The 17,694-nt window shown below is 35.4% G+C and overlaps 1 protein-coding gene across 6 annotated transcripts in view; it reads right to left on the bottom strand.

The window, feature by feature from the left end:
• Window positions 1-2,553: 2,553 nt before the first annotated feature.
• The window catches only part of GALNT3 (polypeptide N-acetylgalactosaminyltransferase 3), a 58,665-nt gene continuing 43,524 nt past the window's right edge, over window positions 2,554-17,694 (bottom strand). For all 6 annotated transcript variants that reach the window (XM_082465023.1, XM_082465024.1, XM_082465019.1 and 3 more), the window contains one exon: window positions 2,554-17,362. In XM_082465023.1, coding sequence (XP_082321149.1) covers window positions 17,240-17,362 — 123 coding nt within the window. In that variant the 3' untranslated portion in view covers window positions 2,554-17,239. The remainder of the gene's footprint in view (window positions 17,363-17,694) is intronic.

Genomic DNA, 17,694 nt, shown 5'->3' on the forward strand with positions numbered 1-17,694 from the left:
TTTGGTTTCGTATTCAAAGCCATGCCCATTTAGAAGAAAAACACATTCATTTGGGTTTTGTGGTTTGGGGAAAGGACTGCCAGAGAGGAGTGGAAGCCACAGTGAAGCATTCCTGGACAATCTATTGCAGGCCTGGGGAGATCACCAGGCAGGCAGCTCCTGCTCCCCTAATGGTCAAAATAGCAACAGGACCACAAATAATTCAAAGCCTGAAACATTTTCTTCCCTCCAGTTCAAACTCTCCTGCTTCTGTTAAATGGCTCCAGCAATCCTGCCTCTTCCACAAAACCTTTCCCAACTGAAACCGTGGCAACTCCCTTTGAACTCTACTTTATATAAACACACAATTCCCATGGTTCCCTTATAACTCCCAAAATGCACTTGCTCTGTGGTCGGATCATAATGCAAATCCTTTTATGCTGCGTTTGTTCAATGCTCGTTGCTTTGGCTCTACAGCGTTCATATCCTGTAGGCCCTTCTGAAGTATTCGAAGTTCCACATCTAATTCACCAAGCATTTTGCTTAGCAAAGCCTCGTACACAGATAAATATTTATCATGAATGCTTTAGGACATATTAGAGACAACAGGGCCATTTTAGAGAAAATAAGAATAGTAGTAAGCAAAGCAGACCCTCCTCGTGATGCGTACCCCACCTCCGCCGGCACCCCCAACCCTCCATCATCCTCACCCTCCTGCCTTCTTTACCTAACCATTTTTTCTTTTAATTATAAAATGCTTCATAAATACAGAAGACTGTATGAAATATAAATCTTCATTTTCAAGAAGAATGAAAGGAACACCTGCGCACTCACTTTAAGAAACAGAATGTACCTTAGACAGTCCTTGTGTGTCCCCTCCAAATCACAGCCCTGTTCTTCCACATTCTCAGTAAACACTGACTTTCATGTTAGTCATTGACTTTTGCTATTCTTTAGGTTTTTTACTACCTATGATTTATCTCTAACAACGCACAGTTTAGTTTTTAAAAACTCAGTAGCAACCACAAGCCTATCTGTGTAAGAAGAAGATCAGTATTGCTCCTGATAGAGGATATCTCCCAGAAGAAAATTAGCTGACAGAGGCTCTCTGTCATAGCATGCCTTCAGTTTCCCTGGGAGTTTACAAAAGTCACCAACACGAAAGCAGAGGAAAATAGACCGGGAGGGAGGGACTGCCAAAGCTAGGGCATCTGGGGTGTGAGTCCGGAGGTGGAGGTCTGGAAGTAATAAAGTCAGGAGAGGGGCCAGCTCTGCCTTCTCTGCGTCTAAGCTCACCGTGGCCCACCTCCTGCTCTCAAGAGTGGGTGAAAGATGACCCTCTTTTACCCGATTCAAGGAATAAATGCCAGATTACTGGGGGAAGCTGAAGGGCAGTCAACTTGGCTAACTCTAGGTTGTTCTTCAAAGTACAGCTCCCGGGCATGTCTTCCAGTAAAACTTCCCTGACACACACACACACACCGCTGTGTGCAGGGTCACCCCTGTAACTCTCTTTGCACTCTGTGCTAACTTCTAACACCTAACTTTGGTAGGTGCCGACTCCTACCTCAACTGTAATCATATGATCACTTGTCCACTTCCTCGTTGAACTGGACACTCCTTGAGGGAATAGATCATATCTTACTCATTTTAATAAGTCACCTAATGTTTGCCTAACTTACTGATGTGTACAAGTTTCATTGAAACTAAATACCAAGACTTGATAAGCATAAGGCAGAATATGTGGTCTTGCTACCCTGCCCTTATTAGGAATAGGGTTTGGAGGTATCTCTTCTGTTAAAGTGCTTCTGTGAATTCTCCTTGCATTCTCCTGGCTTCAGGCATGTCACATCTTATATAGATATTTCAGTACTGTCTTTGGCACAGGCAAGGAGACCTTTCCACAGTGATGCGCATGAAATAAAGGTGTCACAAAAATATTTTTGCTTTCATTTGTGCCTAAAACCAAACACGAGTATATTGTACTAAGTAAATAAAAGTATGATGTAATCATCTTCTACTTTTCCTAACACAGCTAGTAGTTGGTTTTACTTTTGTAATTGGAAGGTGAACAATGGGCTTCCCTGGTGGCGCAGTGGTTGGGAATCTGCCTGCTAATGCAGGGGACACGGGTTCGCGCCCTGGTCTGGGAAGATCCCACATGCCACGGAGCAACTAGGCTCGTGAGCCACAACTACTGAGCCTGCGCGTCTGGAGCCTGTGCTCCGCAACAAAAGAGGCCGCGATAGTGAGAGGCCCGCGCACCGCGATGAAGAGTGGCCCCCACTTGCCGCAACTACAGGAAGCCCTAGCACAGAAACGAAGACCCAACATAGTAATCAATCAATCAATAAATGCCACTGCCTTTTAAATAATCTTTACTAACCATAGTTTTCTATAAGATAAGCACCTTTACTGATTTAACTAATCTATAAAATAAAAATTAGTAAAAATAAGGTATCTAGATTATCAGATATTACCCCACCACCCAGAATTAACCATATTACATTACTATATATCCTCCCAGATTTTTTTCCCCCAAAAAATGAGATCATTCTGAACACTGATTTTTAACTGGATTTTAAAAAATTCAGTATGTTGTAGATGTCTTACCATCTTGATAAATACACTTCTAAAGCAGTAATGTTTAGTGTCTGTATATGAATCTATACATGTATAGTAAAATTATAATAAAAAACAAAGGAAAATAAACATGAAACTCAGAATAGTGGGTGTTTTTACAGGGGGGAGATAGGATCTGTGAAGAGTATAGCCATGATTTTAAAGACATAAATATTTTTCATTTTTTTTACATGATATATATTTTATATATAAAATTTATATACATATACTATTTCATAGTATATATATACAAAACTTTATTCACAATCTTCTTCCAATAAGCATTTATATTGTTCCAATCTTTCACTAAATAACATTCCGATGAATATTCTTACACTAAAAGTTACAAAAACTTTTCTTTTTATCCTAAGATAAAGTTCTAGAAACTGAATTGCTGAGTCAAATAGTCTGCACAATTTTAAGACCATTAACACATATTGCTGAACTGCCATTCAGAAAGATTATGCCAATTTCAATTCCCACCAGCAACTTGTGAGTGTCCTTTTCTCTCAGCCCTCACCAACACTAAAGCATAATTATGGGGGAAAAATAAAAACAAACCTCTCTTCCAGTGTGGCTAGTGAAAAACTTGTCTTCTATATTTTTTCTAATTTGTATATCTTTAATTACTAGATTAAACCTTTTAAGTTTTGAGCCATTTCTACTTTTTCTTTTATGAATTATTTGTGAATATTCTTTGCTTATCTTTCTGCTAGTGTTATTATTCTTATTGATCTGTAAGAGGTCCTTATATAATTCAAGATGTCAAACTTCTGTCTTATATTGTGTGAGGCAAAATAATGGCCTCCCAAAAATGTTCATGTCTTAGTCCCTAAGACCTCTAAATATGTTACGTTACATGTCAAAAGGACTGAAGGTTGCAGATGGAAGTAAGGTTGCTAATCAACTGGCCTTAAAATAAGGAGATTATCCTGGACTATCCAGTGGACTCAAAGTAATCATAGCCATTCTTAAAAGTGGGAGAGAGGGACAGAGGAAGCATCAGTCAGAGAGAGATGTGAAGATGCTGGCTTTGGGGTTGGAGGAATGGAGCCACAAACCAAAGAATGTGAGTGGCCTCCAGAGGATGGAAAAGGCAAGGAACCAGATTCTCACCTAGAGCTTCCAGGAGCACAGCCCTGCCAACAGATTGATTTTTTGCCCAGTGAGACCTGTTTAGGGCTTCTGATCTCCAAAACTATAAGGTATTAAATTTGTGTTGTTTCAAACCACCAAGATTGTGGTAACTTATTATAGCAGCAATAGGAAACTGATACACATGTTGCATATGTTTTTCCAATGTTTAATGTATGGAATATTTACAAAGCTACCAAAGTGCCCCTTGTGACTTGTGCTTTTTAAAATGTATTCATTGTATTACTATATTCTCACCTACAGTGAAACAGATGAGATTTGATCAAAAACACAACTGGTCTAGTTTGGCTTCAAATAAATTTTTCTCTGTTTCAAGAAATGTTTATAAAAAACAAGAGGCTGTTTTCTCTTCACCTCATTTTTCTTCTCTCTTTTTCCTTTCCCTTCTCTTGGAAGTGGGCTGGGGGCTAAGGAAGTTAGAAGGACAAGAAGGAAAGGGCATTTTCAGGGAAAAATGAGGTCAGTACACTGGATATATGTGACTGGAATAAAGACAGTGAGAAGAAGAAATGCCTGAAAATATAATTTGGGATCAAATTATAAAGATGTTTATATTCCACATGGGGTCTTTTGGCATTATCTGAGAGTGAAAAACCATTACAGGCTCTTAAGTAGGCAAATAATGTGTTCAAGCCTGCAAGTTAGTGGTAAAAAATATTTTAAGCATAGAAAATACAGTCCAACTAAATTGAACTAAAATACAGTTCAAGAAAATACAGTGCACTAAAACAAGATATTTCTTTTTTTAAATTAATTTTTATTGGAGTATAGTTGCTTTACAATGTTGTGTTAATTTCTACTGTACAGCAAAATGAATCAGCTATATCTATACATATATCCCCTCTTTCTTGGATTTCCTTCCCATTTAGGTCACCACAGAGCATTGAGTAGAGTTCCCTGTGCTATACAGTAGGTTCTTATAAGCTATCTATTTTATACATAGTATCAATAGTGTATATATGTCAATCCCAATCTCCCAGTTCCTCCCACCCTCCCTTCTCCCTTGGTGTCCATACATTTGTTCTCTACGTCTGTGTCCCTATTTCTGCTTTGCAAAGAAGATCAGCTATACCATTTTTCTAGATTCCACATATATGCGTTAATATACGATATTTGTTTTTCTCTTTCTGATTTACTTCACTCTGTATGACAGTCTCTAGGTCCATCCACATCTCTACAAATAACCCAATTTCGTTCCTTTTTATGGCTGAGTAATATTCCATTGTATATATGTACCACATCTTCTTTATCCATTCCTCTGTCGATGGACATTTAGGTTGCTTCCATATCCTGGCTATTGTAAATAGTGCTGCAATGAACATTGGGGTGCATGTGTTTTTTGAATTATGGTTTTCTCTGGATATATGCCCAGTAATGGGATTGCTGGGTCATATGGTAGTTCTATTTTTAGTTTTTTAAGGAACCCCCATACTGTTCTCCATAGTGGCTGTATCAATTTACATTTCCACCAACAGTGCAAGAGGGTTCCCTTTTCTCCACACCTTCTCCAGCATTTGTTGTTTGTAGATTTTTTGAGAATGGCCATTCTGACTGGTGTGAGGTGTTACCTCATTGTAGTCTTGATTTGCATTTCTCTAATAATCAGTGATGTTGAGCATCTTCTCATGTGTTTGTTAACCATTGATATGTCTTCTTTGGAGAAGTGTCTATTTAGGTCTTCCACTCATTTTTCAGTTGGGTTGTTTGTTTTTCTGATATTGAGCTGCATGAGCTGTTTGTATATTTTGGAGATTAATCCCTTGTCAGTTGCTTCATTTACAAATATTTTCTCCCATTCTGAGGGTTGTCTTTTCATCTTGTTTATAGTTTCCTTTGCTGTGCAAAAGCTTTTAGGTTTCATTAGGTCCCATTTGTTTATTTTTGATTTTATTCTCATTACTCTAGGAGATGTGTCAAAAGAGATCTTGCAGCTATTTATGTCAAAGAGTGTTTTGCCTATGTTTTCCTCTAAGAGTTTTATGGTGTCCGGTCTTACATTTAGGTCTCGAATCCATTTTGAGTTTATTTTTGTGTATGGTGTTAGGGAGTGTTCTAATTTCATTCTTTTACATGTAGCTGTCCAGTTTCCCAGAACCACTTATTGAAGAGTCTGTCTTTTCTCCATTGTATATTCTTGCCTCCTTTGTCATAGATTAGGTGGCCATAGGTGTGTGGGTTTATCTCTGGGCTTTCTATCCTGTTCCATTGATCTATATTTCTGTTTTTGTGCCAGTACCATACTGTCTTGACTACTGCAGCTTTGTAGTACAGTCTGAAGTCAGGGAGCCTGATTCCTCCAGCTTCATTTTTCTTTCTCAAGATTGCTTTGGCTATTCAGGGTCTTTTGTGTTTCCATACAAATTGTAAAATGTTTTGTTCTAGTTCTGTGAAAAATGCCATTTTTAGTTTGATAGGGATTGCATTGAATCTGTAGATTGCTTGGGTAGTATAGTCATTTTCACAATCTTGATTCTTCCAACCCAAGAACATGGTATATCTCTCCATCTGTTTGTGTCATCTTTGATTAACAAGATATTTCTTAAACATTTTTATTTATTATCTCCAGTGGAAATAAATGAAAATGTGTTCAATTAAGGAATCTGTTATAAAAATAGGTTATGAAAGGAAAATGTAAAAATTCTTCATCCTTAGCATCTGCAAGTGCCCAAAGATCACAGAATCATAGCACTTTAAAACTGATGTGATTTTTAAGAAAACTAGTAGAGAAGTTGCCTAGTATGTACAACAAAAATGTAAAAATATTAATTCATGCTTTTTTAACATGACAGAGAACATCTTTTTTTTTTTTTTCATTCAAACAGGAGTCTTGTCATCTTCAAGAAGACACTGGTAGAAAAGAATAACTGACAAGGATAGAAAATGAAGAATTTGTGATTCTCAACAAAATAACATATTGAAACTAAATCAGTACTTCAGTTCTAAAAATTGCTGCTAAGCAGCCTAACAAAGGCTGGGGGGCATATAGGAGAGCTGAGAAATATGCCTCCCACCCCAAAAGGCAAGGTGTTTCCTCAAGTGCTAGGCAGCAATACACCAAAGATTGGAAGTTGGGGCAGTAGAGTTGAAGGAGTTATCCTAAAGCCATCTTAAACATAAGTATGGGGGCGGGACAGGTGAGCTAAGGGAAGCCTAGTCCCTCCAAGTGCACTAGGCTTCACCAGCTGCCCACTGAAAACTGGGCGCAGGCAAAGAGAAGTATCCCAAGTTGCAGAAAAGGTGGGCCGTGCTAGAGAGAAAATATAACTCCCAGTAACACAAAGAGTTGACAGCCAAGCTATAAAGTAGGGAGAGCTCTTTCATGATTTGAAAAACAGGTGCTTGCATTATAAAGTATAAAGAGATCTCGGAAATCTCACTGATGCTAAAACATCAAACTCTGCTAAACAGAAGACCTTAATCCTGCCCTCAAGATATGTTTAAGCAGTAATGAATTGAATCCTATTAAAGTTGTAACAAAATTCAGATGCAGCTTAACAACAAATTAGATTGACAAAGTCTCTGACTCTGGCAACTATACAGAAGGAGCATGCTCTTTTCTGCAGGTAAATGTTAATTACTTTGGGCTCCATTGTTCTTTTATATACAATGCTCAGCATAAAATATAAAAATAGCAAGAAAGACTAATATGCAGAAAAATGTAACCCACAGTCAACAGAAGCAGACACAGCGAGTGGGTAGATGTTGAAAATAACAGACAGGCACATTAAAACAGCTACATTAAATTTGTGAAAAGAGTGGACAATACGCATCAACAATTGGGAAATTCAGAAGAATGGAAACTTTAAAAGATCCAAATGGAAATGCTAAAAATAAAAAATTCAGTGTCCCAAAATAGAGAATTAACTTGGTTAACATTAGAATGGACACAGGAAAATAGTGGAGCCCCTCCACCCCGCAAAATCAGTAGTACTACAGCAGATTAGAACAGCATTAACCAACTTGACCTAATCAATATTATAGAACTTACATTATTTTTCAAGAGCACACAGAACATTGACCAAGATAGATCATATGCTAGGCCATAAAATGTCTCAATCAATTTCAAAGGGTTGACACCATACAGAGTATGGTATCTGGTCACAAAAGGTAAACTAGAATTCAATGGTAATGAGATATTTAGAATATCTCCAAATATTTGGAAATTAAACAGGACACTTATAAAGAACCCATGGTCAAAAAAAAATCACAAGGGAAATTGGAAAATAATTTGAACTGAGTGAAAACACATCATAATTTGTAAGATGCACCTAAAGTAATAAAGGGAAATTTATAGCTTTTAAACAAAAATGATTTAAGATCAACTATTTAAGCTTCCATCTTGAAAAGCCAAAAGAAAAAAAGAGAGAGAACACATTAAAGTCAAATTAAATAGAAAAAAGGAAACAATAAGAATAGAAATACATGAACAGAAAATAGAAAAATAAAGAAAATCAACAGTCAAAAGGTGGTTCTTTGATATAAATTAATAAAATTGATAAACATATAGCAAGACTAATCAAAAGAGTAAGAAAAAAGTGCAAATTACTGATATCAGGCATAAAAGAGGCACATCACTAGCAATCTTCCAGATATTAAAAGGATGATAAAGGGGATGTTTTAGATAAATTTATACCAATAAATTTGCAATTTAGAGAGAATAAACTAATTCCTTGAAAAGTATACAGCAAAGTTGATATAAGAAAAGCTGAAATACTTAAAGAACACTAAATTAACCCTTCATTAAAAAGAGAGGGGTAATGTCTAAGATATGTAAAAGAAGTCAGACAACTCAACAGCAAAAGAAGGCAAAACGAAACCAAAAAAATACGGTTAAAAAATAGGCAGAGGAATTGAATAGACATTTTTCCAAAGAAATATACAAATGGCCAACAGGTACATGAAAATGTGCTCAGCATCACTAATCAACAAGGAAATGCCAATTGAAACTACAATGAGATATCACCTCAGTCCTGTTAAAATGGCTATCATCAGACATATAAGAGATGAGAAGTGTTGATGAGGATGTGGAGAAAAGAGAATCCCTGTGCACTGTTGGTGGGAATGTAAACTGGTACAGATACTGTGGAAAACAGTATGAAGGTTCCTCAAAAAATTAGAACTACCATATGATCCTCAAAAAATTAGAACTACCATATGATATATATCCAAAAGAAACAAAATCACTATCTTGTAAAGATATCTCTACCCCCATGTTCATTGCAGCAGTGTTTACAATAGCCAAGACAGGAAAACAACCTAAGTGTCCACCAAGAGATGAATGGATAAAGAAAATGTGGTATATATACACATGGAATATTATTCAGCCATAAAAAAAAGGAAATCCTGCCACTTGCAACAATTTGAATGAACTTTGAGGGCATTATGCTAAATGAAATAAGTCTGACAAAGAAAGACAAACACTGTACAATTTCACATATACATGGAACCCCTCCCCCCACCAAACTCAAAGAATCAGAAAACAGATAGAGGTGCCAGAAATAGAGCATGGGGGGGTGGGTAAAATGGGTGAAAGGAGTCAAAATTTAAAAAAAAAGAAAGAAAGAAATCCAGGCCAAGATGGTTTCTCTAGTAAATCCTATCATTTAAGGAAAAAATAATATTTCTATTACACATTGTCTTTCAGAAAATAAAGGAGGAGGAAACAACTTCCCAAATAGTTTTATGAGTCAACATAACCTGAATAACAAGACCTAACAAAGACATTACAAGAAAATTCCAAACAAATGTCTTTCATGAACATAGATACAAAATCCCTAACAAAGATCGGCAAATTAAATATTTTGATATATAAAAAGGACATCGTAATGGAGGTTTTAGCCAGAGCACCTAGACAAGAAAGAAACAAAACACATAAAGATTGGAAAGAAAAAAGTAAAACTATTTCTATTCAGTTATGGCACAATCTTATGTACATAAAACCTTAAGTATTTCACTAACAAACTATTGGAAGTAATAAACAAGTTCAGCAACTTTGCAGCCTACAAGATAAATGCAAATGCAAACACAGGATATAAAATCAAAGACAAAGAATCTAGAATAGCCAAAACAATCTTGAAAAAAGGAATAATAAAGTTGGGCAACTTGTTCTACAGGATTTCAAAACCTATTATAGAACTGTAGTAATCAAGATAGTGTAGTATTGCCATAAGGAAAGACATGTAGATCTAGACAAAATAGACTAGAGAGCCCAAAAATAGACACACAGAGTGCACTGATTTCTCAACAAGGGCACCAATGCAATTCTTTGGGGAAAGAAAGTTCACAAATGATATTAGAACAACTAGATATCCTTATGAAAATTAAATAAATAAATCTCAAACTCCTACATCACTCCATATATAAAAAGTATTTCAAGATGAATTATTCACCTAAAATAAAAGCTAAGACAATAAAGTGTCTAGAAGAAATAGAAATATATCTTCACACTCTTGGAGCAGGTAAAGATTTCTTAGAACACACAAAGCAAGAAACAGAAAAGAAAATGTGAAAAATTACACTTCAATAAAAAGAAGTTCTGTACATTAAAACACATCATTAAGAAAATAAACAATCAAGCTTCCGACTGGGGGAAAATATTTACAATACGTATGTCTAACTAAGGACTTGTATTCATAATATATGAAGATCTTCTACAAATCAATAATAACAAAATCTACTCAACAAACATGCACAAAAAACTTAAACACTTTACAAAAAAGATATATGTCTGTCCAAAATGAACATGAAAAGGTGTTCAAAATCATTCCTCATCAGAGAAATAAAAATTAAAACCACCATGAGATACATGTCCACACTCACTAGAATGCCTAAAATCAAAAAGGCTGAAAATACAACATACATACAACATACATCAAATTTATGATCCATTCCTAGGTATCTATCTAAAAGAAGTAAAACCATACATTCACAGAAAGACTTGTACGTGAATGTTCATAGCACTCAAGTTCAAAATAGCCAAAAACTAAAAACAACTGAAATGTCCATCAATGGAAGATGGATAAACAAAGCATGGTGCATCCATACATGGAATATTACCTGGCAGTTAAAAGGCAAATCTACAGATACATAAAACTTCATGGATGAATCTCAAAAACATTATGATGAACAACAAAAGGTCTGTGCATTTTATTGTGTATAAATTATGTCATGTCTCAATAAAAACTTAAGTTTATAAGACAAACTAAAAATTGCTTCTGGTAGAAAACAAATTATCTAACTCTACACAGCACAGGAATGAAAAAAATTATAATATCTTTGACCTGAGATGCAAAAAGAGAGGACAGTGAGAAAGTGCTCACAATATGATTAAGTGGAAGCATTTTCATACATATAATATGTATAATCATTTAAATATGTGTGCTTTAAACTTTAAAGGAAAAGACAGCAAGGAAAGAAATCATGTTATAGTTTACAAATCCTAGGATTTGTTCTAAAGTCATCTGTCATTTTTTTCTTTTTTTTTAGCTCCCTGGCATCTGAACTCCCTTCCTATGCCTGTGAAATTGCTGCCTTCTGCTGCAGAAGCCCCAAAGCCAGATACCAACTTTCATAAGCTCCATTCCCTTGCGGGGAGGGCACATGAACAGCCTGGATACTGGCAGTGGGAATTCACACTAGCAGCCATGGCAGTAACTTCGGGAATCCAGTCACAACTGTAGCAGGAGGGTCATCTAGTAGCCAGTGTCAGCAGTGGCCAGTGCCAATGCCAGGTGACTAAGAGGGGCAAACCGTTCCTCTGGTGTTCGGTAGTAGTGGAAACGGTATCCTCACCAGCGTCCTTCTGCAGCACGATTTTAGCTTCAAAGCTACACGCTTTGCTTTGTCCTACCCATTTTTCTAGCGTTACCTCCAGTGTTCCAAATGATTCTGTGAACCTACTCAGTACCCTTTCAACAAATTCCTTTTCCACAGAAGTCATCCAGAGTTAAGAACTCTGATGGAAAAATAAAATAATAAAAGCACTCTAATACAGGATACAAAATAATGCTCCTTCCAGTTAACAAAATTTTACAAATAGGTAGAAGTTATTTGGTCTTTTTTTTTTTTTTAATTATTTATTTATTTATTTATTTATTTATTTATTTATTTATGGCTGTGTTGGGTCTTCGTTTCTGTGCGAGGGCTTTCTCTAGTTGCGGCAAGCGGGGGCCACTCCTCATCGCGGTGCGCGGGCCTCTCACTATCGCGGCCTCTCTTGTTGCGGAGCACAGGCTCCAGACACGCAGGCTCAATAGTTGTGGCTCACGGGCCCAGCCGCTCCGCGGCATGTGGGATCTTTCCAGACCAGGGCTCGAACCCGTGTCCCCTGCATTGGCAGGCAGATTCTTAACCACTGTGCCACCAAGGAAGCCCCTATTTGGTCTTTTTTTTTTTTTTTTTTTTTAAGTCATTGAAAGTAACTTTTTTTTAAACACCTTGGATTCCTCTCATACTTTCAAAGAAAAGTGTTTTTCACAATTAACGTTGTTTTAAAAGGGGAGACATTTTCAAAATATCCACCGGAAAAAAAATAGACGTCTCCAAAATTTACACAATGGATAGCTGAGGTTCCAAAGGAATACCTTAAAATTAAGAAACTGTTAAATAGAAAAAAACACTCTCATAGCTAACATTCAAAGAAGTATGTATCTGTGACTGATGTGCTCAAGGGATAGGTTTGGGGACATGCCTATCAGCCTTTGTGTCACCCTCAAAGCTTGGGAACATGCTAAACATCTTACCTTTCCTTATCAATTGTGAATTGATCAACCATCAATTTTGCTGAGTTTATTTTATATCTACGCAAAATTTCCACATACATAAACTCTTTAGGTAATGAGTTTCATAAATTTACTGTTTGCTGTGTGAATTAGTACTGTTATTTTTTGGTTCCATTATTCTTGTACTATAGGATTTTATACATAAATCTATGTTCTCTGTAAAACATCTTTTGAAGAAATAATGTATAGACTCAGATAATTTTTCCTATCAAGATTTAAAAAAAAATTTGTATCTATCTTCATCAGTCCAAGCAAAATCCTTTCTTTGTTGTGGTTCTTTTTATTTTTGCCCATTGTTCCTCCGCATCCTCCACTCCTAGGCTCATAGCCCTTCCTCACTGGCACCCACTCTGTGTTTAAAATACAGAGTGCTTTTATGTAGAAGATGTACACATTATCTAAATTGTAATGTGACATGAATTTCATTGTTTCTTACCTTGCCCTCATGAAGCTGACACTTAGTGGAGATAAAAGACAAGTTCACATATAAAATAAGACAATAATTTCAGGTAATTGTAAATGTAATAAAGGAAATAAACAGGGTGATGCAGTAGTGATCGAGTTACTTTATAAAGGTAATCCCTTCTGAGAATATGTTATTTGATCTGAGACCTGAAGCATGTAAAAGATACCGTTGTGAAGAGCATCCAGACAAAGAAAGCACAGGCTCTGAAACAAGAACAAGCTTGACATGAGACAAATGGAAGAGGCAACTGCTGTGTCTGGAGCACAACGAGCCAGAGAAACCTGGTCACAGATGAGGCAGGAAAGAGGCACGGACTGGGTCAGAATGACAAAAAAAAAATCAGGGAAATTAGTTAAGAGATCATCTTACTCCATGTGAGATATGATGGTTTGGAGAAGGGCAGTAGGACTGGAGATAGAAGCATGTGGTGCCAGAGAAGCCCGGAGACAAAAGGGTTTCAAAGATTTTAAAAAACGAGGTTGGAGTCAATCATTTCAAATGTTACGGTGCTTAGTTATATGAGGACAGGAAAAGGGATATTGGATTTGGCAACTTGGAAGTTGTCAGTGACAGAGGTAGATTGGAGGTCATTGAAGAATGAATGGAAGTTTTTCATTATTAGATTTGACCCTCATTCTCTTCTGGTAACATCCAAACTCCTATGAAAATGACAGTAAAGATATAGAGAAAATTCATAAATTCATAGGAAGAAAGAGAAGAGTTTCAGTGACAAAATTTCGGAGTTTGGAAAGCAAACCAATTAGTAGCGAGTGTCAACAGAATGAAGGAAGGTTAATTCAAAGCTAGCAGTGGAGAAAACAGAGCAGTAATCCATTTTACACTGCAAGTCCATTGAAATAATAAAGAACTGGTGGTACTAGGTGCCTCTGGAAGTGAGGGAGAAAATAGAGTCGAAAGAGGAGGACTAGCTAAAAGTCTATCTGCCAGACATTTAGACCCCTAGTTCCTCTCCTGTACTCAAGTGGAAGCTGAGAGATTCACTCACTGGAGAGGGTAAAACAGAGAGGGTATCTAGAACAGGTAACATAACACAAAGCACAGTTGAGGACAGGAGTCTTATATTGAAAACATACCCCCAGTCTTCTTCTCCCAACGACATTTGGGTCTATACCCTCCAGGAAGGTGATTGGAAGATTCTTCTCTGGGGATCTAACCAGCCATTTTGTTTCTCAGACCAAGAGTCCCAATAACATCATCTACTACGAAAGACCACAATCAACAAGCCCTCCCCATACTACAAAGTTTTCCAATAAGTATTCAGTGATTCTCTGTTAAAGATAAACAGACAATAAAGAATCACCAGACATTTAAGGCAAGTATCCATTGTGAAATGCAGAAAGTAAAACAATATGGGAAAAATGTAGCTCAGAGGAAACAGTCAATACAGTAGATGAAAACACAAAAATTTTCAAATTCCATTAATATTCTTAGCAAAATAAAAGAAAAATTGCATTCATGAAATAACAGAATGGTATACAAGAAGCATTAAATAAATAAGAATATGAACTGGTTTACAAGAATTATGCAACAAGTTTCCTGCATAACCACACTAAAAATGTATCATCTGAAGATATTTCGTTTTGCTTTCTTTAAGGTCAATTGTGAAGCAATTTGATTTTTGCTTTCTCTTTTCTAATTCTTATCTACACATAACTTAGGAGAGTTTTTAAAAATAATTTGACTGTTTTCTAGCTTCTTCAAAGCACCCAACCTTATTTTCTCAGGAATAGTAGCTCCTATCTTTTTGAACTTATATTTTGATGGTTCACATAGTATTTAATTAAGTTGTCTATCAACAGTAAGGCCAATTCTCTGTCAATACAGGGACTTAAAAGTTCATTACCAACAGCTGTAGTAATAAGCAATTTTAGTTTACTGCTTATTTTCTGCTGTGGTTAATTGTGTGGTCATGTCATGGCTTTACACCCGTAAGGTTTACCTGAGTAGGTTTGGTCCTCTGGAATGAAGGCAACATACCAGGTCTTCTGCAGCCACTAGACCATTTCCCAGGTAGCTTCAAATTGAACAAGAGTTCCACAGTTTCACACTTGAGTGCATTCAAATCTCTCAGGTAGATGGCAACCAGATTCCATAAATAACTTCCTGCTAGCACTGTTTCAAAATTCAGATTTTAAAAGATACTACCTTCTACATGAAGGGCAAATTCTTAACAAAATGAATTATATGACACTTGAGCAACAGCCTGAGGCTCCCAAATCAGGTAAAAAGGATTCTCCCTGTGAATGTATATAATGAAGACATAATAAAATCAACCTAATCTATATAGATTTTGGTTGGATCTTAACATGACGATACATGACTAATACACAGAGGGAGCTCAGATTTGTTTTTTGGTTTTTTTTTTAATATGCTTGACTTAAGCTCATAATTTATAAAATACCTTTGGGGATTTGTTTTGTTTTGTGAGATACAATGAACTCTAAGAGCAATATTTGCTCCTGGGTGTTCACTCTAGAGTTAATGAATTGAGAAACAGAAATTATACATGTATGTGGGCTCTAGTGTATATTTCAGAATACATATTAGTATAAGAAAAAGTAATAAAGAAATACCTTTACTTACTAAAGAAATATTCAATATGAATAGTGAACTGTCATTTGCATCATAAAATATAACATCATAATGTCACTCACTGTGCTATTTCAAAATTATTTGTCTTTCTGCTCCATAAGACCTAAGCTCGAAGGCAATATTAGTCTTACTATGCCTACCATAACTTCTGGCACAAAGTTAGACACACAATAAATATCAGTTGAATTAAAATAAAAGTTGGCACTGTAATAAATTAAAGAGTGCAGAGTTTTTTTTAATGTAAGTTCAAAGTACAAACAATGAGAAGATGGAGCCAATAATTTAAAAATATTTTCTTATGTACAACTGAAGACAGGTTTAAAACATAAAGCCAATCATACATTACTTCTTCAATAAGAATAGATCTATATATAAAATGACCAAAAATTGTTAAATCTTCTCAGTAAGCATCACATTTTTAAAAAATTACTCTATCATATGCTTAAGGAAAGTTATCAGAAATTGGTACAAAATTTTCTAAATATCTAACACAGAATCTTCTCCATTCCCCATTTTTTATGCCATTACTATTAAATGTTTTTTCCCTTCAGAAATATCTGATGACTCTGCAGTTGGTGCTTAGAAATTCAGGATACAAAATTCATGCTTCCCCTAGCTATTATTAATTATATATTTTATCCAAAAAATAAAAAAAACTTAAATAGTTACAATAGTGATAAGAATTTGTTTTATTGTGTTTTCCATAGATAGTAATAAGGTTTTTTGGTGAAAAAATTCATTACAAAGACAATCTATAATTGAATCAGTAACAAAAAAATTTTTGCTTTAAATGAGTCAAGTATTCTGCATTTGAAATTCAATTTCATAAACATTCAAGATTAGTGAATTTTGATAGGAAAAAAGACTAACAGAAAGGAAAAAGACACCTTTTTAACAGATAGCGACTTAGAGGTTTTTTTAAAATTTCTTTGGGAAAACACACAGTATAGTTATTTTTTTAAGTCTTTTGCTTCAAGTCAAGTGAACTTTAGACTAAGAAATATTTTAAAATTTGCCAAGAAATTGAAGTGTTAAAAATAGTCTTCTCCTTATTCACTTAATTTCATGTTTAAGGAAATATTTGACAGATAAGTTAACAAAATGCAAAAGAAGTTTACCTGCATTTTTATATAATAAATTCTAGTTCTATAAAAAATTTCCTGGTTTTACACAAAGGCCAATTTTTGACCTTCATTGATCCATTTCTATGTAGTTAAAAAAATACAGTATCAAATCTTTCTCCCTCCCCCCAAAAAAACTAGAAGAAAAATTTTAAATTGTGAGTGTGTGAATGTAGCTATGCATATTCTCAAGCGTACCAAGCACACAAACATCACTTTACTTGGAAAATTATTTTCATCATACTGTAAACATCTTTCCCTCTGCATCTGGACATTTCAAAATAGTCTTTGGTATTACTAGCTATTGTGCTTTGAAATGGAAACTTAAGGGACTTCTGTAGCAGTGCTACATAGACATTTTAAGATATAAATAAGAAAAATGCACTTGGAATAAGTTACAATTAGCTGCTTTTGCATAATTTTCAAAAACTACAGTGTATGCCTAGTCACAGTTTTATGAGAAAGAATATCTCCTTTTTCAACTCCTTAATTTTAAGGAACACTTAATCATTTTGGCTAAAAATCCATTTTTGGAGTGGATCTGATGGATTGCATGGCACTAAGCTTGGATGCTCTCCACTTGCTGAAAGGCACATTTTAAAGAATGGATTATATAGAAGTTGGTCCTAGAATAAAAAGAAATACAACAGACATTAAGTTTCAAAACTCAAAGTTAACGGAGAAATATAAAAACACTTTATAACAAATATACACCATTGTTAACTTTTAATCTTTCTAATATCTACTATGTCTGATAAAATCTTGTTGGTTTTTGGTGTAGGCAACATCATTTATGCCACCACTGTTCAATTCACAGAAGGTGTTATATAAATGAGGAGAGGTATGCAGAAAAAGGTCTCAATCAAGTTTTCAAATAAAAAATATTTCATTGATATAATTATAAGTGACAAACTCTAAAAAATCCTGTCATAAAAGTCATCTTATAGTGTTATAGAAT

This window comes from Balaenoptera physalus (genome assembly GCF_965194825.1).
Source record: "Balaenoptera physalus genome assembly, chromosome: 6".
Classification (NCBI taxonomy): Eukaryota; Metazoa; Chordata; class Mammalia; order Artiodactyla; family Balaenopteridae; genus Balaenoptera; species Balaenoptera physalus.